Genomic DNA, 23,054 nt, shown 5'->3' with positions numbered 1-23,054 from the left:
ATACATTAATCAAGATCAAATATTTATCTAAATCACTCTCATACGCATAAAAAATAGTAACAGGCTCAAAACCAAGCTTCTGGAATCTTGCTGCAAATCCTATTCTTCCCACAGTATCCCACATTCATGAAATAGCAACTACATCCTTATCTTTGCTAAAGCGAAAAGCCTAGAGTCCGCCTTGTCTCTTCATTCTCCATGCCCAGTCTGTCAGCAAATCCCACTAACTTTACTCAGACCAGTTCTTACCACCAACCTGCTAGCACCCTGGTCCAAGCTGCCATCTTTCCCAGAGATTATATTGTAATGGCTTCCTAACTGGTCTCCTTCCTTTTGTTCTTGGCCCTCCTGCAGATTCTTATCAACACGGCAACCAAAGTGATCCTTTGAAAACTGAAGTTGGATCACGTCTTTCCTCTGCACAAAATTTGATGATGGCTTCACAGTTCAGTTGAAATAAAAGGCAAAGCCTTTCAAATGGCTTGCATGGCTCTCCATTCTCCACCCTTTATCACCACTCTAACATCTCCTAAACTTCTTTCCCCTGCTCGTTTTGTTCCTGTCACTCTGGCCTCTGGATCTGTGCACTTACTGTTCCTTATGCTCTTTCAGGTATCTGTTAGCCTCATTCCCTCCCCTCCTTCAGACCTTTGCTCAAATATCTCCTACCCAGTGAAGTCTTCCCCAACTGCTTCGTTTAAAATGCACCACCAGCACCCATTCTGTCTCCCTCCACTTTATATTTCTCCGTTGCATTTAACATTCCTTGCATACCTTTACTTTTAATTTATTAATTCACAAAACAAATATGAACTAAGTTCCTACCATGTGACAGACCTTGTCCTACAGGTGAAAATAGACAAAAAACCTTATCTTTTAAACCTTAGATCACACTGAGGGTGACAGACAGTAAAAGTGGTAAATCAGCAAAATATATATTAAATAGCGACAATGCTAAGGGGAAAAAATAGGAGAGGAACGGATAGGAGATTTTTGTCGCTCTCTTCCCTGTAGAATGCAGGCTTCTTGAGGACAGAGATTTTTTGTTCATGCTGTGTCTTCCGTGACCACAGCGCCCAGAAACAGTTGATAATACAGCTCATATTTTCTGAATGAAATACGAGGCACTAATCAGTTCTCGGGCACATTATCTACTAAGCAAACCAGATCAGCTGGGCTCCGATTCAATGGATGCGGCGCTAATCTTTGGGAGCATGCCTTCCAATTCCTTAGGCTCAACCTTATTTTATCTTTGCAGTTACCGCTGTGCACTGGCCAAAAGGGCTTCAGGAAGTGTTTGTAGACTGAGTGCTTTCTGCTGCCGGCTAAGTCGACCAAAGATCACTGCAAGAGGCAGGGGGCCATGGCGGTGCCGGTGACACCTGTGACACCGGAGGATCAAGGCGAACGAGAGCAAAGGCGGGACCGTACAAGCCGCTAGGGAAAGGCAGGGCACTAACCTCTCCGCCGGAAGAGAAGAGGGACGCGCCAGGGACGCAAGTTTCCGCGGCCCCCACGACAGCACTGACAGATCAGCAGGGCTCCCTCCCGCTCCCCGCAGCCAGCCCAGCCCGGGCGCCCCTCCCAGCGCGCCGCACTGCGCAGGCGCACTGAGCTCCGAGCCCGGCGAGGCGCGAGCCGCCCTCGCCACGTGACCGCCCGACCACGTGACCCGCGCCGCCGCGACCTTTTCCGCGCCCCTGGCGCTGGCCCTCCCGGTCGCTGCTTGCTTCCGCCTTCCAGCCGCTTCCTGATTCCGCTCCTCTCGTCGCCCGCCGCTGTCCCCGCCTTCGTCCCCGGAAGATCTCCGCGTCCTCGAGCCGACCGTTGCTTGTCTCTTCTGCGGGTGCCAAATAAAGTTTCGTCATTCAAAAGCACGTTTTTTTTTTTAACGCGCGTCCCTCCCTCTCTGAGCCCCGCCTCCGCGCTCGCCCCGCCTCTCGTCCTGCGGCGGGTGCGGCCCCAGCGGCGGTGCCGGCAGCGCGGCGGGGGATGGCGGGGCGGCCGGCGTCGCTGTCGGCACGGGAAGAAGGGTTCGTGTCGCGCTCCTCGCCCAGGCCCCCGCTCCTTTCCCTCCTCCTCACTGTTTGCGGGAAGCCAGGCCCCGCTGGGAGCCTCTGGGTTCCCCGCCGGGACGCCGCGGCGGCCGCAGGGCTCCGTCCCGCCGTCGGGCGCCGCTCCCCGGGCGCCTCCTCGGTGCAGCCGGTCCCGGACCGCAGCGAACGGACTGCGACCCCCGGCGGAAATCTCCGGTGACCCCCCCTCTCTCGGCGGGGATCCGTCGGGCGTTTTACTAGGCTCCTGTTAATGTGTATCGAGCCGTTAACTTGTCTCTAAAGTGGTTTGACGCTCTGTTTTTTCACTCCCGCTTGTCTGTCTCGAGACTTTGTATCCCCTCTTCCCCCTTTCAGAGTATTGCAGCTCATGGCTGTAATCATCTTCAGTTACTTTAATAAACGCACTTTTGGGGGCCTCAGATTCTCTGTACAAGTTAAGAATCTCAGATGTATTCAGAAACGTATTTCTTCCTAGGCTCAGGTTAATTTATAATGCCACTGTTAAAAATGCCTGTGGCTTTTTGCGTTTTAGGCGTCATGTCACAGATTCTAGGTGAAACTGTGGACGATCGTAAAACAGTTTGTATATCCATTTGTATAAATTGAATGGCCAGATTTATCGTTGAGATGTGTCCTTACTCCAAAATATTGCAAAACACAGGAATATCTAGAAAACAGTGACTTTATCAGGAGTAGATTGAGGCCAGAGAGGTACGAATGGCCCCAAATTTAAGCAGACGCTCCCTCGGGGTCGTGCAGATAATAAAGGGTGTTTGCATCCTTAATTTTTGAGCGGTGGGCGCCTCTGGCCTCACCCTAGTCCTGACCTGGGTGGGACCTTACCCTGGAGACGCAAGCCTCTGAGGAACTTTAGTAGCTGGAAAAATAGTAATACTTTCCAGTTGAATAAAATCTCAAAGGACTGTCACTTCTTTTTTGTGTCTGCTGCCTTGAAATTTGTGTCTTCCTGCAAGGAACTAGTAATGATTTTTAAAGTTCAATTCTGATCATAGTAGTTACTATGCATATAAGGTACTTGAGTTTTTAGAAGTGTGGTGAAGTCAAATTAAAGTTAGAAGAGGTAATTTGGGTAGAGGTATTTTCAAAATTATCAACTTTCTTTGTTCTTCTCTCTGATGATCTGAAGATATCATTGAACTGATCAGTTAAGTTCTGTGCTATTTGACAAGTGCACAGAAATTCATCCCTTACTAACATCTGCTTTTTCTAACTGAATCATGTATTTCCTTAACAAACTAATTATATATAAAATGATAATTTGTAAATCTTGGTTTTTATATGTCTGAAATCAAGACTATTTTAAATTTTTTGATGGATGTGTACTCCTTTTTCCTCATCCCAGCTTTCTTCATTCTTTGATACTTCTAGAGAATCTCTGATTTCTTGGTTGGGAGAGTGAGATGGTAACACGCCTTAATTTTGTTTGGGGGCAGAACAGCTTGGAAGGGGTCATTGTGAGGTGGGGAGGGCAGCAGGAAAAATTTTTGAAAAAAATTAAAATTGGTTCAGAATATAGACTGAATATATAGAGAAAAGAGAGAAGCAGGTTCATAAGTCTCTTCCGTTCTTTCTATCTTTCATTTTGTGTTCTGGCACTGTATGGTCTCCCAGGCAGTTTTACATCCTTCGCCTCATTCATCTTTCTAAGTAGGTGAAGCCGCTTACTGAGTAATAGACCTGGGAGGAGAGCCTGTGTGATTTTTAGACTCATTCTTTTTCTGTCCTGTCGCATTGTTAAACTGGTTTCTGATTACAGAAAACACAAGGGATAGAATGGGAAAGGTAAGAGTGATTAAACAGACCCCCGGGGAGAATCTGGCATGAGAGGCACGAAGACCGCTTAGCTTTCAGGACACTCCAAAGACATTTTCAGATTTTCCTATGTCTTAATATAGTAGCTGGACAATACTGGTTTACCTTGTATTGTATTGTTTACCTTGTAATGGTTGTATGAAAAAGAATTTTAAATGAAGTGTTCCAGAAACTGAAAGATGGCCAATCTTTAGTATTAATGCTACTAAGTAAAGTGTCTGACTCTCTTTCTAGATCATTTGCGTATATAACAATTAAAGACAGAACACCGCAGATCTTAACCAAGGCTATTGATACATTGCATCGACATAAAAGTGAATTTTTTGAGAAACATGGAGAGGTAAGAATTGTGTTTTAACTTTATTATTAACTCATTAACAGAAACACAATAAACAATTTTCCATCTGGGGTAATGGTCATTCCACCTAAAGATAAAGAACTCTAGCTTATAAAATGAAACTTAAAAAAGAAAAACAAAACAGATTAGGCAGGATAGTGTTGATAGATCTGTGTGTATTCTTTGATTTTCAACTTAAGAATTCCAAATTTGTGTTTTTTATCTTTATTTTTATTTATTTATTTATTTATTTTTATCTTCCTCTCTCTCTCTCTTTTTTTCCTCCCTGAAGCCCCAGTACATAGTTGTGTATCCTAGTTGTAAGTCCTTCTGGTTCTTCTATGTGAGCTGCCACCACAGCATGGCTACTGATGGATGAGTGGTGTGGTTCTGCACCGGGAACCCAACCCAGGCTGCCAGAGTGGAGGGCGCCAAACTTTAACTGCTAGGCCATCATTTAACTGCTATTTAAATTTTTATAATAGTTTGCGAAGGACATAAAATATAGCGTTGAAATGTAGTATTTTTTCCTTCTTAAGTTTAGGCCCATAAAAATATACTACCCTAGAGGAATTTTATATATATGTATGTGTGTATATATATTTTATTTCTATATAGATTATTCGTATATGTTTGTACAGATTTATATTTATAATTTTTTTCGTATTTCTGCAGAGAGGTGTGGAAGCTGAAAAGAAAGCTATTTCTCTTCTTTCTAAATTACGGAATGAACTGCAGACAGATAAACCAATTGTCCCCTTAGTTGAGAAGTTTGTTGATACTGACATATGGAATCAGTACCTCGATTATCAGCAAAGTCTTTTAAATGAAAGTGATGGGAAACCAAGGTGGTTTTACTCACCGTGGTTGTTTGTAGAATGCTACATGTATCGTAGACTTCATGAAGCCATCATCCAAAGGTACGTACAGAACCGTCAGGTGATAAATGCTTAGATAATTTATGCTTTTCTGAAAATTAGAAAATGATAAGTTTAAAAATAAAACCCAGTGGAAGCCTGAATTCAGTGCAGCAAATATTAATGGCGTTGTTGGACATTTATGCAAATGTTGTTGATACAATAGGTTCTTGGTAATTATAATCCACTTGCCTGGAATAGATATAAGATTGAATATCTGGAGTAGGAACTAATTAAAAATTCTTTGGAAGAGTTACTTTTCTTCTAGAGTAAAACGTTATATTTACTGAGCAAAAAATGTTAATTTGAAATAATTACTTATATAAAAATATCAAGATGGGACAAAGCAAACATCTGTTTTGTTTATAAAATTGGATAATGTGTCAGAAGTGATCTGGGATAAGGAGTCAACAGTGAATCCACATTGTTTAATCCACTATCTTACTCTTTAGCTCTGCTTTTTTTTAATGGCTAGATTAGAAAGGCTCTAACAGCGAAATAGATGTCCAAAATAACTTTTTATAGGCTTATTTTTACTAATTTAATTTTTCCTAGGAAAATTCTGATAATAGAACTCATTTATAGAGCAGAAGAAAATGCAATGTGGATCATTCTTTTAGCTGACAGGTTACAGAAATACAGGTTTGCCGAATAAGAGGAATCCAGTGGCATCTGATCCTAAGCATAGCATAGGATAATTTAAAGCAATCAGCTAAACCAGCACTAATAGTAAAATGAAAAAATTATTTCGGGACACATGCATAAATTTGAGTATACATTAGCTCTTTCTGTCTTAATCTTTATAAATTATTTTTTAAAAATCACAATTTGTTGTTTTTGCGGAGTAAGTATGTTTTAGGACTTATGCTCTAGAAGCAAAATAACACTGATAAAAATCTAACACACTGTGGCACACAGAAGGCACCAAGCAAAAGACTACTGCTAATCGCAGGAGCTGCCATAGATTGAAAACCAGCTATGGTTCAGTTACTTTGCAACCCAGTGAAACGTAGGTGTTATTATGGTTTCCATTTTACAGTTGAAGAAACTAAGGGTCAAAGAGGTTAATAACAGGGGCCTGCCTGGTGGCACAGCGGTTAAGTTCACACATTCTGCTTCAGCAGCCCGGGGTTCCCCGGTTCTGATCCTGGGTGTGGACATGGCACCGCTTGGCAAGCCATGCTGTGGTAGGCGTCCCACGTATAAAGTAGCAGAAGATGGGCACGGGTGTTAGCTCGGGGCCAGTCTCGGCAAAACGAGGAGGACTGGCAACAGTTAACTCAGGGCTAATCTTCCTCAAAAAAAAAAAAAGGGTAATAACATGCCCAGGGTGACATGCTAGTAAATGGCAGAAGCAATATTTGGGCCTGGTCTGTGTAGATCAGCTTGGAGCTCTCATCAATCTGTGCTTTTCTGACTAGTAGGTCTGGATATCTGTCGAGGACTAACGTGAGTCTGACATTCTTGGTGACAGTTTCATAATTCTGGAAAATATCTGTGCTATTAGCCAAAGCTGCTGAGGTGTTGAAAGTCTGGATAGCACCCTGCACAGAGTTTGGAAGGTAGAAAGACCAAAGGAATTCTGTTTCCGAGTTTGATTTTAGAGGTGGATCAGGTTCAGAGAATTAAAAATCCAGGGCAGAAGTTCCTAAACCTGGCTGCACATTTATAACCCAGTTGAGGAGGGGTTTTTGTTTTTTTTTTTTAACTTACAGATTTCTAAATTGTTATGTTAAAATAGATACTGGTGATTTAATTTGTCTGAGATGAAGCCTGGGCATCAGTTTTTTTCTTTCCATGCCTCAGGGAGAATGTATTGTGCGTCCTGGGGTGAGATCCACTGGTTTGAGTAGAGGCAAAGTTTATCTTTAAGTTCCAGAAACAAGAATATTGATCAGCTTTGGGTGTGGAACTCTCCTAAGGTGACCTCTGCAGCGGGGATTTGTCTTATATTGTACCAGACCTCAGGTTCCCGTTCAGTGTGACCAGCAACCGTCCTACAGTGGAACTAGCTCTGAGGCCTTTTTTTTTTAAGATTTTATTTTTCCTTTTTCTCCCCAAAGCCCCCCGCTACATAGTTGTATATTTTTAGTTGTGGGTCCTTCTAGTTGTGGCATGTGGGACGCTGCCTTGGCATGGCTTGATGAGCGGTGCCATGTCCGTGCCCAGGATTTGAACCCACGAAACCCTGGGCCGCTGAAGCAGAGCATGTGATCTTAATCACTCGGCTATGGGGCCGGCCCTTGAGGTCGTTTTTAAATGTCCAACTTGTCAGGGTTCTTGTAGGAAGAATTCCACCTATAGGAATCTGGGTTAGGAGGCCGGCCCTGTGGCATAGTGGTTAAGTCTGGCGCACTCTGCTTCTGCGGCCCAGGTTTGTGGATTCGGATCCCCCGTGTGGACCTATACCACTTGTCAAGCCATGCTGTGGTGGCAACCCACATATAAAATGGAGAAAGATTGGCACAGATGTTAGCTCCTCACCAAAAACAAAACAAAACCAAACAAAACCAAAAAAAAGAAGAAAAAAAGAAAGAACCTGGGTCAGTGACAGCCTGGGTCAGTGACAGCCCCAAGTGACCAAAGAAGGGTTTTCTTAACTTTTGTAGGATCCCAAAGCACACATTAGCTTTAAGACATATTTACGTTGATTTTGCCTCTTATACTGAAATGTGCTTCTAATTTTTTTGTTGAGATACATGTTTTGGTTTTTATTACCGTTAAATAGTTGAATAGTCTGCAATTCCAAATTAAGGTTCAAGGTTTTAGCCATATGTGAAATTTAAATATATTAAGTAAATATACTTCAGATATTGAAAAATGAAAGTGTAGAGAAAATGGCAGACATTTTTTAGCTTTTATTAGTGTGTGATATATGTACAGAACAGTGCACGTCTTAGGTATTCAGCGATCTTTACCAGAACACACGTGTCCCCACTGCCCAGGTAAAGAGCAGGACCAGGACCCCAGAAGGCCCCTTGGGTCCCCGTACAGTTGCTACCATCACCACCCCTCAAAGATAACCATTATCCTGACCTATGTTGGTTTTGCGCATTTTTAAACTTTATTTAAATGAAATTGTGTGGGATGTAGTTTTGTACCTGGCTTCTTTCAGTCAGCGTTATGTTGGTGAGAGTCATCTGTATTGTTGCTTATACTTGTAAGTCATTCGTTTTCATTGCTGTATAGCACTGCATTGTATGAATATATTGCAATCTGTTTACTTATTCTATTGTTGATGGATATTTGAAGAGTTTCCAGTTTGGGGTTATCATGAAGAGTGCTGCCACGAGCATTCAAACACATGTTTCTGGGGACGTGTGTCTATTTCTGCTGGGTGTACACCTCAGAGTGAACCACCGGGGCATAGTGTGTGCACATAGTCAGCTTCAGTAGGTTCTAAAACAGCAAACATTTTAAAATCAGACATCATATATAGTTATGTGAGTTTACTCTCTTAAATATAAGAAATAAGGCTCGTTCTTAATCTGAAGTGCGACTTTAAAGCAAAGAATGATTTGTTAAAACACTAGAATGAGAGTGAGCAAACTTTCTGTGAAGAGTGAGTATTTGAGGCTGTGGGGCCACGTGGTCTTTGTTGCAGCTCCTCAGCCCTGTCTTTGCAGCGTGGAAGCAGCCGTGGACCGGAGGTCAGTGGACGGGCGTGGCTGTATTCCAGTGAAGCCTCTTTTATGGACACTGAGATGGCAATTTCATGTGTCATAACGTAGTATCCTTCTTTTGATTTATTTGCAACCATTTGAGAACGTAGAAGCCATCCTTAGCTTACAGGTCGTGAAAGACAGGTGGCGGACCAGATGGGGCTGCTGCTGTTTGCTGACCCTTGCACTGGAACCTGTGCGTCCAAATAATTTTTATCCTTTTCAGTCACCCTAAGAGACTGGTTTATTTCAGCAATGCTGCCATTGCTAAAAACATCTTTTAATTCTTCGGAACTTCTTTCAGAGCCGTATTTGCAAGCCTCAAAAAGAAAATTAGTCTCATTATTTTTCAGTCACTCATTTCGACTAAAAAATGTTTTTATTCCATTTGATTTGCACACTTCACTCTGCTGAAGTTGCTGGGAGTGACTTTTGGCTGTTTCCAAAAAGCAATTAACTCCAAAGGATGAGATCTGCCACCGCTGAGAGGACAGTTAGCAAAGTGCCGCAGGTTCTGAAGAAGGGTCCAGAGGAGGGTTCCAAAAGTGCTTTGAGCAATGGCAGCATCCTTGGAATAAGAGTGGACTTCCCGAGGGACGGACTGACTGGAGGGAGCCGGCAGTCATTTGGATGTATACATTCTGGTATGTTTTTGGGTTTTTTAAATCAATCCCATTACATCATTCATACTGTTTTTACCCTAAAATGGGTGATTCAGATGATCTGAATGTCTTTTATGTTTGCTCCTGTAAAGGCTCTTATGTTAGTGTTTATACCTCAGTGTTGGTCTTCCTAGGCCGGATTAATATTCTTTGATCTCTCATTGGACAGCATGAAGGTGCGGCCATGGCACGTACATCATCTGGGATCAAAGGCAACTTGGAGGGAAAAGTGGCCCCCCCCAAAATCTACGCATAAATGATCAAAACTTACTATAATAAAATTTACAGTATGATTAAGTGTGATTTATCTCAAGTAGTCATTGGGTTCTCAAAATTCTCTAGGTTTCACTCTATTTGTGATCACTGCATTGCATTCAAATATTCTGTTTATATCCATGTGTGTTTGTTACTTGGAACCCTGCCACATTGAGTACCCACAAAAATGTTTGTTGATCTAAAGCAATTATCTTAATATTTTGTTTCTCTTTTTCTATTGTTCTGGACACTCTATTGGGTAAATAATTATGGATGTAGTCACTATAATTATTTAATACTTTCAGTAAAATATTTGATTAGGGAACTTTTAACAACTAATTAAAATTAGTTTGGGGATTTATTTTTGTGGAATTTGATTATCTGTATTATATCCAGTGTCTGTCATCAGTAATTATTGCGCCTGGACAGTACTATTCTTTTTCCTTTAAAGAATTGCAGTTAAAGAAATGAGAATGTTAAAGGAAAAAGGTGCAGAGTTGTATAAATGTTTCACTGATGTTTTTCTCCTACTTTAGTCCCCCAATCGATGACTTTGATGTATTTAAAGAATCAAAAGACCAGAATTTCTTTGAGTCGCAGGAATCTGTCATTGCTTTATGTACCCACCTGCAAGCGTTGGCGAGCGCTGTTGAAGGCCTAGATGAAAATCAGCTGAAAAATGAGTTTTTTAAGCTTCTTCAGGTAAATGTGATAATTAATATCCTGAGTATATTTTTTTTCTATTTAAACAGGTAGAAAATAAACTGGTACACATTTAACAACAAATCATGTATATATTGTCATTTTAGTTATAATGGATCATTTTTTATCATTTTAGTAATAGTATTATTCAAGAAATGCAAATCCATTTAACCTCTGAAAATGGGTTTTGAAACCTCTTCTGCTCCAACTGGAGGTGATTTTAGTGGCGCACGAGGCGTCTGGCTTCATAGCTTCTCATCCTGAGAGAATACGCCGCAGTCATTTCGTTGGCCCAGCCCAGCTTGGGCTTGAATGCTGGCCCTGTCCATTGTTTGTCGTTGCATCTGAGTCAAGTTACTTAGTTTCTCTGCGCTTCCGTCTCCTCATCTGTTAAATGAGGACGGTGATGTGTACCTCGTGATTTGATGTGAGAATTGAACCAGACTGTTCACGGGAGGTTGAGCGCGGAGCCCGGCCTGAGAGCGTGCCGTTAGGATCAGCAGCTGGGAGCTCTCTGGTGGCCACTGGCCTGTTTAATATGGTTTTGTTACATTCCTTCATCTAGCTTGTATTTAGTTTTTAATTCTCATTCAAAACATCCTAAAATTTAAAATACGTGATTAGAATTAGAACTATTTGAGAACGTGCAGGACACAGCAATTTCCCTAGCCCTCACTTTTCCCGGAAACAGTTAGCAACATTTCCAGAAGGAGATGTTAGAAAGTACTAGGAGAGAAATAAAGCAGGGAAGAAGTGGGCCTGGGAATGCAGGGGGAGGGGGCAGGCAATGTCAGGGAGGGGCCTGCTGAGCAGGGGGCGGGACCCCAGGCCAGTGAAGGGGCGGTCGCCAGCGTGCCCAGCTGGGGTGGAAGTTCTGCAGCGGCTCTGAGGGGGGCCTGCCAGGTGTGTGTGAGAAACCGCACGGGGATTCTCTCAGAAGGAAAATGAGAGAGGTGGGGGGCGGCTGGAAAGGCATGGGAGGCCTTGTAAGCCAAGGTCAGGACTTTGAATTTTACTGAAAATGAAATGGGAAGCTCTTTGATCAGAGGAGTAGCGTTAAATGACTATTTCAAGGATTACTTCTGAGAACAGACTGAAGGGGCCCGAGGGTAGCAGCAGGGCGATCTGTTACTGAAGTGACTCAGGTGAGGGATGACTGGGGCAAGGTGGTAGCATAGGAGGTGGTGAATGTCACCAGATCTGCATAGACTTTGAAAGTAGAGGCTGCAGAAGGTGCTGACAGGTTGTGGGATGTGACATGGTCTTGATGAAACTTTAAGGGCCCACAGAGTCAGCTGAATGACCGAGAGGAAAAGGCTTATTTTGAGTTTGGAAGAAAAGTTGTCAGGGTACTGTTAGCTCACAGACCTAGTTATCTTTGCCCCTGTGAGCTGTCCTTTGTGCTTAGCTTAGAATTAAAGAAAGAGAAGATCCACTTGTCCCCTTGACCCCTAGCTAGCCCATTCTCTCAAGGAGTAGTCTTCTTCGATATACTCTTTGTCCCGTAAGTATAATCAGTTGTGAAGAAGAAAGAATACCAGTCCGTTTTCTGTCATCTAATTCAGCCAGCTAACCCCAACTGCCACTCTGCTCCCAAGTCAAGGAGGCCAAAGTTGCCTCCCATTAGTGCTCATGATGACCAGCAGGTTAACTGGCTATGAGAAGCCTGAGGTGTTTTAGTTTGCAAGGAATATTGATCTGTTTTCTTTTTTGTCTTTCTCTCTCCTTTTTTTTTTTGCTGAGGAAGATTAGCCCTGAGCTAACATCCATGCCAGTCTTCCTCTATTTTGTAAGTGGGTTGCTGCCACAGCATGGCTGACAAGCAGTGTAGGTCCATGCCCGGGATCTGAACCCTGGAACCCTGGCTGCTGAAGCGGAGCACACGAACTTAAACACTACACCATGGGGCCAGCCCCAATATTGATCTCTCTTTAAAAGCCACAGAGCACCACCACTGTCCACACAAATATTTTAGTCCTACTCAGTCCAGCATTGTTCTAGATGCCAGGCATGTGATGGTGAGAAAAAGAGACCAACCTTTCCTGTCCTAGAACTTGTAATCTTGAGGGAATATCGACAATCAAGTAATGGCACAAATAAATACAGAATTACAAACTGGATGATGGTGTGACAAAGGTGCAGGATGCGAGCCCAGCCCCTGACCTCGCTGGGGGTGCCATCATGTACCCCTGTGTTTGTTCGTCAGACTCGTGCACTTGAGTTATTCTTTAAGGCTGAAACGTGAAAAAAAACCTCTCTGTTTATCTTTTAAAAACAATATTCTTAGTTGGAACATGCATTTTCCTCTCACTTTGACACAGAAGGGTAGAGTCTATTTTGGCTAATATTTATTGAGTACTTCTGTACGCCAGGTGTCGGGTACATTGCTTACAGAGTATGTCAATTAGTTCTCCTAAGTCACTGTGCAAGGTGAGTACTATCGTTAGCTCCTTTTTCAGCTGCTGAACCTGAGCCTTAGAGATTGTCTGTAATTCACTGAGGATCATTAATTGGAGATGCTGGGACTTGAACCCAGGTCTGTCTGATTCCAGAGCCTGCCATCCTAAACGTATAGTTTTAGTTATAGCTTTAAAAGAAAAAATAGGGCTACGTACCATTTCCTAGAAAATAAGCTTGAGTATTTCAGTTTAAAGTGGGATAAGACATTATTAGAGTTGGAGGGTCTTTAGACATCTCCCTGTCCAATTTCTTTATTTTATCAATGAGAGAAGCAAATCCCAGAGAGGTTGCCAGGTCCTGGGGTTATACAGCTAGTAAAGGAAACAGCGGGTGAGGGGCACTGGAAGGGAACTTTCATGTGTCTCCTGGCTCTGGTCACATGGTCTCATATCTGTAAGAGACAAAGACTTTCCTGCAGATTAAACAATATGGGTCATTAAGATTTTTCAGGCTCGTTTTTTTTTAATTGGTCGTTATATACTGACCAATTAAAGGTTTCGTTGTAAAACAGTCTTTGCATTATTAGAGAAGGTGTAAATTTGATGGACGTTTTATGTTAAAGAGTTTTGTAGAAATTGATTTTATGAATATTTTTAGCAGCCCCTCCCCCCATGTCCTACGTAATAAAATTTTTGTTGGTTATTCAAAAGAAGGGTAACTGTTTGGTACTCTTTCTGTTTCAGATTTCACTGTGGGGAAATAGATGCGATCTGTCTCTATCCGGCGGGGAAACCAGTTCTCAGAAGACCAATATAATAAATTCTTTGGAAGACCTAAAACCTTTCATTTTAGTGAATGACTTGGAACGTCTTTGGTCATTGCTTACCAAATGCAAGAAAACAAGAGAAAAAGTACCTGTTACTAGAGTGGATATTGTTCTGGATAATTCTGGGTTTGAACTTGTGACAGATTTAGTATTAGCCGACTTCCTCTTGTCCTCTAAACTGGCGACCGAGATCCATTTTTATGGAAAAATGATTCCATGGTTTGTTTCTGATACTACTGTCCGTGATTTTAACTGGTTAATTGAACAAGTAAAACGGTCTGATCATAAGTGGATGTCCAAGTGTGGGACCGACTGGGAAAACTATATAAAAACGGGCAGATGGGTTTATCACGATCATATATTTTGGACTCTTCCTCATGAGTTCTGTGCAATGTCTCAGGTCGCACCTGACTTATATGCCGAACTGCAAAAGGCACATTTAATTTTATTCAAGGGTGATTTGAATTATAGGAAGTTGACAGGCGACAGAAAGTGGGAGTTTACCGTTCCGTTCCATCAGGCCTTGAGTGGCTTCCACCCCGCGCCTCTCTGCAGTATAAGAACACTGAAGGCTGAGGTTCAGGTCGGTCTGCAGCCTGGGCAAGGGGAGCGGCTCGCAGCCTCTGAGCCCGGCTGGCTGACCTGTGGGAAATATGGAATATTTCAGTTCGATGGTCCACTTTGACCTGGTTTTGGAACTCTGGGTTGTGTAGAAAGATCTGACAGCACTTTCATCCCCAGAAAAGCAGGTGTGGGTTTAGAACTGTGGCAGCTCTGCCTTAGCTCTGGGAAGCCTGGCCTCTCAGGGCTCACTTGCATATGCTCTGAATGCTTTTTTCTCTGAACATTTTGCCTCACTACATTGTTTTGGGGATAGATTAGCTAGTTACAGATATTTACATTTATGTTGAAACTTTAGTAACTTAATTCAAGTTAAATGCATAATTTCCAGTGGTTTTAATGAACTTACTTTTAATTGGAGACAAAGCAACATATAAATGAATTCTGCTTTTAAAGTTAACATTTTGGGGTTGTTTTGGTTGGCCTTGTGCTAACATCCGTGCAAGTCTTCCTCCGCTTGACGTGTGGGTCGCTGCCTCGGCGTGGCTGATGAGTGGTGTAGGTCCATGCCCGGGATCCGAACCAACAAACCCAGGCTGCTGAAGTGGAACGTGCCAAACTCAACTGCTACGCCACAGGGCTGACCCCAACAGTTTTTTTTTTTTTTTAGTACTATGCTGCATGGTATTTAATGTTGTAGGAAGCATGTAATTTTATTTAACTTTATTTGGGGCTCTAGAAACAAGGGCTCCATGAGAATATACATCTTAAATACGTTTTGTGAAGAGAGGCATGTCTTACAACTGTGATATTTGAACACACAAAAGTAAAACTTACCTCCTAAGTTAATTCTAGATTTTGTTGTCCTTGAATTTTATTTCATTTCAATAGTCTGTTTTATTAACATGCATTTGATCGACCTGTGGAGTGGCTGTCAGGAAACACCAGACTGAACAGAATGAAACAAATGGTATTTGAAGAATTGTAATATCTTTTACAATCGATTTGTGGTATCTATGATCAATTGAAGTGCATTGTTTTAACCCATAAGTGTTTTAGATGAACAGGTTTTTAGATTGCTCTGCAGTTTAAAAAAATGCTTTAGATAGAAAAGATTCTTATGCATTGAATTTGTGGTACTACCAACAAGTTAATGCATTTTTTATATTCTTACATGTTTATTGGTGAGCACCAGATATGAAAGACTGTAAGTTTCAGGTCAGTTTGTTTTGAAACTGAAATTGGAAATAAACCTGGAAATGTTTTCTTGCACTAGAATAATAAAATGAATTGTACTGAAAATCTCGTTGGTTTTATTTTCCAATTGGGGAAAGTCAAGAAGGGAGGATTAACAATGAGATGTGTGTGATGAGGAGACTCAGAATGTGTGTGACAGATGTTGCTCAAGCAGTTGTTAAATTACATCGCTTCAGAGAAGCCATAGTCTACGCCCTCACTAAGTATTTAAACATTTTTTTGTAAAATGTTTATATAATGCTTATATATAAAATATATATATAATTTGAATTTACTCTATTTCCTTATCTATATGTGTTCCCATTTTAAACATTGTTACTAAGGTACTGAGCATATTAGAATTATTTCTAGACACTTGACATAGGTTAGAACACAATTGTGTATTTGTATTGACTTCATAGCCACAGTGGGAACTATGGTGGAATGTGGTACATTTTCCAAAGCCTTGAGTTTTTTTCTGTGTTTACCATGTTTTATTAAGAACAGGAAATTAGAATGTATGAGGAAGTAGTTCACTTCCTACAAGAAAGAGCAAGGAAACTAGAGCAAGCAGGAAAGTGGCACTGTGGAAGAGGAAGTCGGCTCAAGATGGCATTTAAAAAAATGCTTAGCAGGAGGGAGGGCCCTCCTGTAGATTTGCCAGTTGATTTTTTTTTTTTTTTTTTTGGTGAGAAAGACTGGCCCTGAGCTAACATCTGTTGCCCATCTTCCTCTTTTTGCGTGAGGAAGATTGGCCCTGAGCTAACACCTGTGCCGATCTTCCTCTATTTTGTATGTGGAACACTGCCACAGCATAGCTTGAGGAGTGGTCTGTGCCTTGGATCCAAACTCGTGAACCCCAGACCGCTGAAGCAGAGTGCGTGAACTTAACCACTATGCCCCTGGGCTGGCCCCTGATTTTTTTTTAACCAGCTTTCTTGAAATATGATTCAGATACAATTCAACTACTTAAAATGTACAGTATTTTAGTATATTTGTAGGGTTGGGCAGCTATTACCACAACTTAAGAACATTTTTGTCACCCCTAAAAGAATCATCTGCCTATTAGCAGTCCTTTCCCATTCCCCTCTTGACATTTGGCAACTAGTAATCTACTGTCTATCTCTAGATTTGCCTGTTCTGGATGTTCGTATATAATTAGAATTATGAAATACGTGGTCTTTGTGACTGGTTTCTTTTCAAGGCTCATTAGTTGTAGTATGTCTCAGACTTGACTCCTTTTCATTGCTGAATAATACTCCACTGTATGGATATACCACATGTGGATGCACCCTGTTTATCTACCCATCAGTGGGTGGACATTTTGGGTTGTTTCCGCTTTCTGACGATTATGAATACTGCTGCTGTGAACATTCATGTGCAAGTGTTCATGTGTGTTTTCTGTTCTCTTGGGTGTAAATCTAGGAGTGGAAGTGCTAGATCATATGGCAGCTGTGTTTAATGTTTTGAGGAACTGCCAAGCTGTTTTCCAAAACATTTGTAACATTTTATGTTCCCACCGGTGAAACCATTCAACGGTTAACCATTGATGATTAGGGAGCTAGTGACTAAAGCTTTTTTCCTTTTTGCAATTACTGATTCTAGCTTTCAGCTGTTCACCCGCCCATTGTTAACTGTGCTGCTTAGGCAATATGCTATCTGACTCCCACTAGGCTCCTATAGATAACATCTCCCTGGAGCCTGGGTCACCATGGTGATGGGTGTGTGAGCTGTTTTTCAGGAATTAGAACCCTTTTGTCCAGTTTGGGCCTGTTGAGACCACAAACTTATCAACTGGGCCCATGCAGATGCCTGACAAGTTACCTTTTGAGGTCAAGAAGCTAAAAACTCCACCCTCAGATCATGCTCATGATGCCATTTTGTGAACACGGGTCCTATGAAGAGGCATGGAGTCTGACTACGCTGTGCAAATCATCAATTACCTCACCTCTCCTCACCTCCAGTCACCTCTCTCCACACTTCAGACCACCTTGCCCCCTACCCCATAAATGTCTCTGAGGCCCCATTTTTGGGAGGCAGATTTGAAACTTGTTTCCCCGTTTCCTCACATGGCTGCCTTGTGATTAAACTCTCTCTCTGCTGCAATCTCATTGTCTCGGTGTTTGGCTTTCCAGGTGACAAGCAAAAATGAACCTGGTGTGGTAACACCAGCAATTCATGAGGGCTCCAATTTCTCCACATCCTTGTCAGCACTTGTTGTTGTCTGTGTTTTTGATTTTAGCCATGCTACTGAGTATTAAATGGTATCTCCTTGTGGTTTTGATTTGCGTTTCCCTAATGACCAACGAGGTTGAGCATCTTTTCATGTGCTTATTGGCCGTTTGTATATCTTCTTTGGAGAAATGTCTTCAATTCCTTTGCCCATTTAAGAGTTAGATTATGGGGCCAGCATGGTGGCATAGTGGTTAAGTTTGCACTTTCTACTTCAGTGGCCAGGGGTACATGGGTTCTGATCCTGGGCATGGACCTACACACCACGCATCAAGCCATGCTCTGGTGGCATCCCATATACAAAATGGTGGAAGATTGGCACAGGTGTTAGCTCAGGGCCAATCTTCCTCAAGCAAAAAGAGGAAGATTGGCATTAGATGTAAGCTCAGGGCCAATCTTCCTCACCAAAAAGAAAGAAAGGAAGGAAGGAAGAAAGGAAGATTATCTTTTTACTATTGAGTTGTAAGAGTTTTTATATATTCTGCATACAAATCTCATCAGATAAATAACTTGAAAATATTTTCTCCCATTTCACGGGTTGTCTTTTCACTTTCTTGATGGTATCGTTTGCAGCACAAAAGTTTTAGATTTTGATGAAATCCTCTTTATCTGTTTTTCCTTTTGTTGCAAAACATTGGTTTTTGAACTCCTTAACATCCCTTGAGGGCCAATGAAGTGAGGGACCGAGACGCCCAGTGGACAGGGCTCTTCCTATGGTCCTCTCCTGCTCCCTCACTTGTTTCTACCCCAGCAAACGCAGCCAATATATGTTTGGCATAGGTACAGAGGAGCATGATGGAGAAAGCTGAAACCTTGGAGTCAGCTGGGGGTGAGTTTTCCACTGCAGAATTGAGTTATCTCAGGAAACTTTCCCAAAATAGCATCTTCAACTGTTTCAACTGCTAACAGTACCATACTTGGTTAAGTATGAAGTAACTCCTGGATCAAGCAAGAAGCTTATAAATTTCGTGCAATGCATTTTTATCAAGACATAGATCTACTTTTTTGATTACTTTTTGATTAAACAGCAAATGGACAAGATTTTCTGGGATGATCCAGCTTTTTCTATAATTTGAGGTGGCATTTTGTGTTTGATGAAATGCATGATGCTGTTGAATCTTTCTAAGTCAGAACCCGTGCTTTTCAACCTCAAGGTCATGTAAAAGAAATACCTGCCACAAAAGGCAATGTCCACATAGTTCAAACCCTTTACTTGCATTTTAAGGAAACCCTAGGGTGGGTCAAAAACACAATTCAGAGTTAGACTTACTAAACTTCCCTCTCCCACCTGTTTTCCTAACAGCTCTTTCTGCCAGAAACCCCCGTGGGCCTTGTTCAGGAGCCTCTCCATCCACAGAACTTTTCTTCTCCCCTCTAGGACTAGGGGTGGGCGTAGGGGAGACTGAACGGTGCCACACAGACATGTCTTACCTAGATAATGTGCTAATATAATGTCTGATATTCATGGTATGCCATAAGTGATATCTTGAAACTATAGAAAATGAATAAAGCAGAGGGAAAAAACCCCAGAAAACAGTAAGACCAATATCCCACCACCTCCAAATTCCCTTATTAAGATTTTGGCACATGTATTTCTAAGTTTTTCTCCCTGTATAGACATATTTTTTACATTTCTAAGACAAAAAAAGCAGGATCATACTACTTAATTTTTTTTTTTTTTTAATTCTAAAGTGTATTTCCAACTTCCGGCATTTCTGTTTGGTTCGTTGGTTTTGTTGTTGTTGTCATTGTCATTTTACTTTTGTAGTTTCTGTCTAGTTTGCAGTGTCCTGCCGCAGGGATAGAAGATTTTGTTTTCTTGGATAGCAGTATGACCTGGAACTCAGTAATGGTCTGGGACTCATAAACGCTTGATTTCTAATCCCTGGTCTCCTATTAACTGTGTGACCTAAGTCACATTCTCACAATTTTACTGGAAAAGGAGAAGTTATTTCTGGTGCACTTGAACTATATTCAATCTCAAACCCAGATTCCCCAAGGGAAACGAGTCATGCTGAAAGCTGTCGGCATTCTGGCATCCCCTAGTGGCCACCTGAATAGTCCATAAACCCTGACCTTTTCCCCTCCTTTGCAAACTACAGATGGGGAGATACTGTTGCCATGGAGCATCAGTTAGTACACTCTGCGCCATCCCGTTAGAGACCACCGTTCACATCGTTCTCCTTCCTTCCTGCTTTCCTTTGGTGGGTCACGTTTCCCATTTTCAATTTATTTAATATTCACCCCTTTTTTAGACCTTTTAGAAAACAGAAGGGAAAATTAGTTCTTATAGAAGATACTTCTAAATTGTTGATTCCCATTAGTCATACATTTCCTGGAGCAGCCACCCACTGGATCTTCTGTGTATTTGCCCCCCACACAATATTGAGCACAGAGTGGGTTGATAGGTGACAAATTCCAGCGTTTGAAATAATTTTTTAAACCTCTGAGGTGATGCTATTTAAATTGAAGTCTGAAGGATGAAATGGTTCTGCTAGAAAGCCTGATCATTTAGATCAGTTAGTACCTGTTGAATGAATAAAGAAATGTATATTATTTAATTGGTAGTTTTCCATAAATGTGTGCATCTTTGAATGCTGCTTTATTCCTTTAGTATTATATTGTGATCAATTTCCCATTTGTTCAAAATTCCTCAAAGATCTGATTTTTTTGGGGGGGGTGGTGAGGAAGATTCACCCTGAGCTAACAGCTGTGGCAATCTTCCTCTATTTTATATGTGGTCACCGCCTCATGACCAACGAGTGGTGTAGGTCCGTGCTTGAGGTCCGAACCCGTGAACCCAGGCTACCCAAGTGGAGTGTACAGAACTTTAACCACTATGCCACAGGGCTGGCCCCCCAAAATGTGATTTTTAATGGCTACAAACATTTCATCATACAGCTAGATCGTATTTTCTTTTGCCACGTAAACCATTCAAAATTTTTGCTACTATAAGAAGCTGAAATGAACATCTTCAGATAACGAATATCCATTAAGATTTGCAAGTCTTCACTTACTGCAAATTATTTTAAGCCACTCAATTATTCTAGTCATCCTGGAATAGCTTTTTGTATTAGACTTACAGCTCCAAACTCTCAATATTGAGAAATTGCTTTATATGAGAAGAGAAGTGGCTTTTCTCCTTTTTTAAAAAATTTAAATTTATACCCTATGTCATGCTGATGACTTTCAATCCTCATTGAATTCAATACAAAGTTTAGGCACAAGGGGGAGTACAGTAAAGTGGCTGGATTTTTTTTTTTTTTCTGTACTATTTAGTATAGAGATTTCAGCAAGAAAAACTGGCACAGTATAATTTTCCTTGTTGACTGCACACATTCTTGTGGTTTTGACTTTGAAATCATAACACTGGAGCTAGGATTCTGGTGTCTACCAGAGTAAAACACGGTAAGGTTGATGCTAACAAAATATGTTAAATATAAAATATAAAAAATATTTCTTTCTTGGCTTAAATTTTATATCTACATGTGACGCTTGTGACAAGGTATTACTGTGGTTTGTCAGAGAAGTATATCAAAATAGGTGAATTTGAAAATAAAATTAAAATTCAGGAAAAGTGGAGAAAAGAAATAGAATTTGGTTAATGATGTGGAAAAGTCACAGTTGAGAAAAACTCTGCAAGAAAATAAAAATAATTGCTTTCCATTCACTTAAACTTTGCTTGAATATTGCACACAAGAAACTAAAGGAAAGAAGCAATACTATATTTGTTTCTTGATTTTATTAATTATAATACAGCAAATTAATTTTTACCATGATTGAGATTTAAAATACCTAATATTCCAATTCTAGCTTAAATTTAAGGAGATACAAATTGGGTTCGGTATGTCTCCAACGCAGAAATTCTTCAACAGGTATCCAAGGGGTGAAATTGGGTGGAAAAAATTTCATCTTTGTTTTCATTAATCTCTAACTGAAATTTAGCATTTCCTTCAATTTTGAATATGGGCCAGGAACCTCAGCAGTATTAGCAGTAGCTGTGTCTTTGACACCTGTGGAAATCACAGATCTCATCCTGCGTCACAATCGTTTCCACTGTCTTGAATTATGGTTTCCTCACTATGTCAAAATTACCATATTAGACCTTGTTACTCAATGTGCTAATAATGAATAACATATGTGCCTTTATTACATATTCATCTTTTTAATGTTTTGATAACAATTTCAATGTAATTTTCCCTTTTGTATTATTTATTGAAGGCATTTAAGCATTTCATTTAGAGAAAGAGTTCATGGTATAAAAGCAGTTAAGAACACCTGCCCTTATTTTTCTCCTTTTCCTCCAATTTCCCATCTTTCCTTTTCACAAAGTTGGTGGAAGGCATCCCAAGGTTTATTTTTATTTTTCTGAGGCAAAGAGGAGACACATTATACTGTATTTTTTTCTTCCCATCTCAAACGTCACTTAATACTAATCCTTTCTTGTCCACTTCGGGGCCTTTAAAGCACCCTTAAAAGAAATAAAAGATATCACATGCGTACGTGAATTCAGTCGTCCTTAACCTTCTCATTTGGAGGTTTTTTAAAATGAAAAGGGATGAAAAAGGAGTTGGAATGTTTTTCCTATTTAGGACTTTTATCAAAATATTTTAGAGGTCCTAAAAATGAGAAATCTGAAGGAGCTGTTTAAAATATGACAAGAAGCAAAATTCAACCCCAATTTCTTTCACATATATTCTCAATTTTTATGATAATTATTGACAATCAGTGAATATCAAACATATCTAGATACATTTAATATACAGATACAGTATAATCTATAAACATATATAGATACAGTATAATCAGAATAGATACATTTATGAAGAACTATGTTCCAGGCCCAACATTAAGCGCTTTATTTGTAATGTGGTATGATACCCTCATAAAAATTTGGGAGGTAAATATTTTTATTCCATTATGTATATGCGAACACCGAGACCAAGTGATCTCAAGTTCCTGGGCCCAAGACTGCTCAGTGAGTCAATGACAGAGGCAGAATTTAAACCCTGATTTGCTGGACTTCAAAACGCAAGTTATGGCTTTGTATTTGAAGTTACTATGCCTTTAGCATCATCTGTAACCATGTAATTAAATTCCTTTTAAAAATGAGTAAACATACTCTCAATGGAAATTTGAGCCGTGAGATTATGTGGATGATAAGCCATGTTAAGAGTTATTAATAAGTGGGGCCTCAGGAGAAGAAGGGAAAAAGAGCTAAATACCACTTATATGTTTTAAAATAGTGATCTATAATGAGAGGGGGTGGGAGTGGGGATTATTTCTCTGTATCATTACATTTTGTATCATTGGGTACATGGAATTTTACAATAGGCTGAATGCCACACTGAGAAAGGAAGTCTTTTCTAGAACA

The 23,054-nt window shown here is 40.8% G+C and overlaps 2 protein-coding genes across 4 annotated transcripts in view; one reads left to right on the top strand and one right to left on the bottom strand.

The window, feature by feature from the left end:
• RMND1 (required for meiotic nuclear division 1 homolog) overlaps window positions 1-2,226 on the bottom strand; it is a 46,215-nt gene extending 43,989 nt beyond the window's left edge. The window contains exons 1-2 of one of the 3 annotated variants that reach the window (XM_001494524.5): window positions 2,085-2,226; window positions 1,688-1,840 (exon numbers count right to left, since the gene is read on the bottom strand). The gene's annotated coding sequence lies outside the window, so the exon portion shown is untranslated. Of the gene's footprint in view, window positions 1-1,460; window positions 1,841-2,084 lie in introns of those variants that run through there. The other 2 variants (XM_005608179.4, XM_070256468.1) reach the window with 2 other exon arrangements.
• On the top strand, window positions 1,729-15,514 carry ARMT1 (acidic residue methyltransferase 1). Its single transcript, XM_001501744.5, has 5 exons — window positions 1,729-2,033; window positions 4,125-4,230; window positions 4,903-5,147; window positions 10,260-10,425; window positions 13,569-15,514. The coding sequence occupies exons 1-5, from the start codon at window positions 1,993-1,995 to the stop codon at window positions 14,334-14,336; spliced, it is 1,326 nt and encodes a 441-aa protein (XP_001501794.3). The 5' UTR covers window positions 1,729-1,992; the 3' UTR covers window positions 14,337-15,514.
• Window positions 15,515-23,054: the final 7,540 nt, after the last annotated feature.

Source organism: Equus caballus, chromosome 31, assembly GCF_041296265.1.
Source record: "Equus caballus isolate H_3958 breed thoroughbred chromosome 31, TB-T2T, whole genome shotgun sequence".
Classification (NCBI taxonomy): domain Eukaryota; kingdom Metazoa; phylum Chordata; class Mammalia; order Perissodactyla; family Equidae; genus Equus; species Equus caballus.
This window is presented reverse-complemented; position numbering and strand designations above follow the sequence as displayed.

Coding starts and splice junctions, on each gene's coding strand:
- ARMT1 (XM_001501744.5), top strand. CDS start 1,993: ATGGCGGGGCGGCCGGCGTCGCTGTCGGCACGGGAAGAAGG. Junction 5,148..10,259: donor CATGAAGCCATCATCCAAAG/GTACGTACAGAA, acceptor CTCCTACTTTAG/TCCCCCAATCGATGACTTTG. Junction 10,426..13,568: donor AGTTTTTTAAGCTTCTTCAG/GTAAATGTGATA, acceptor TTTCTGTTTCAG/ATTTCACTGTGGGGAAATAG.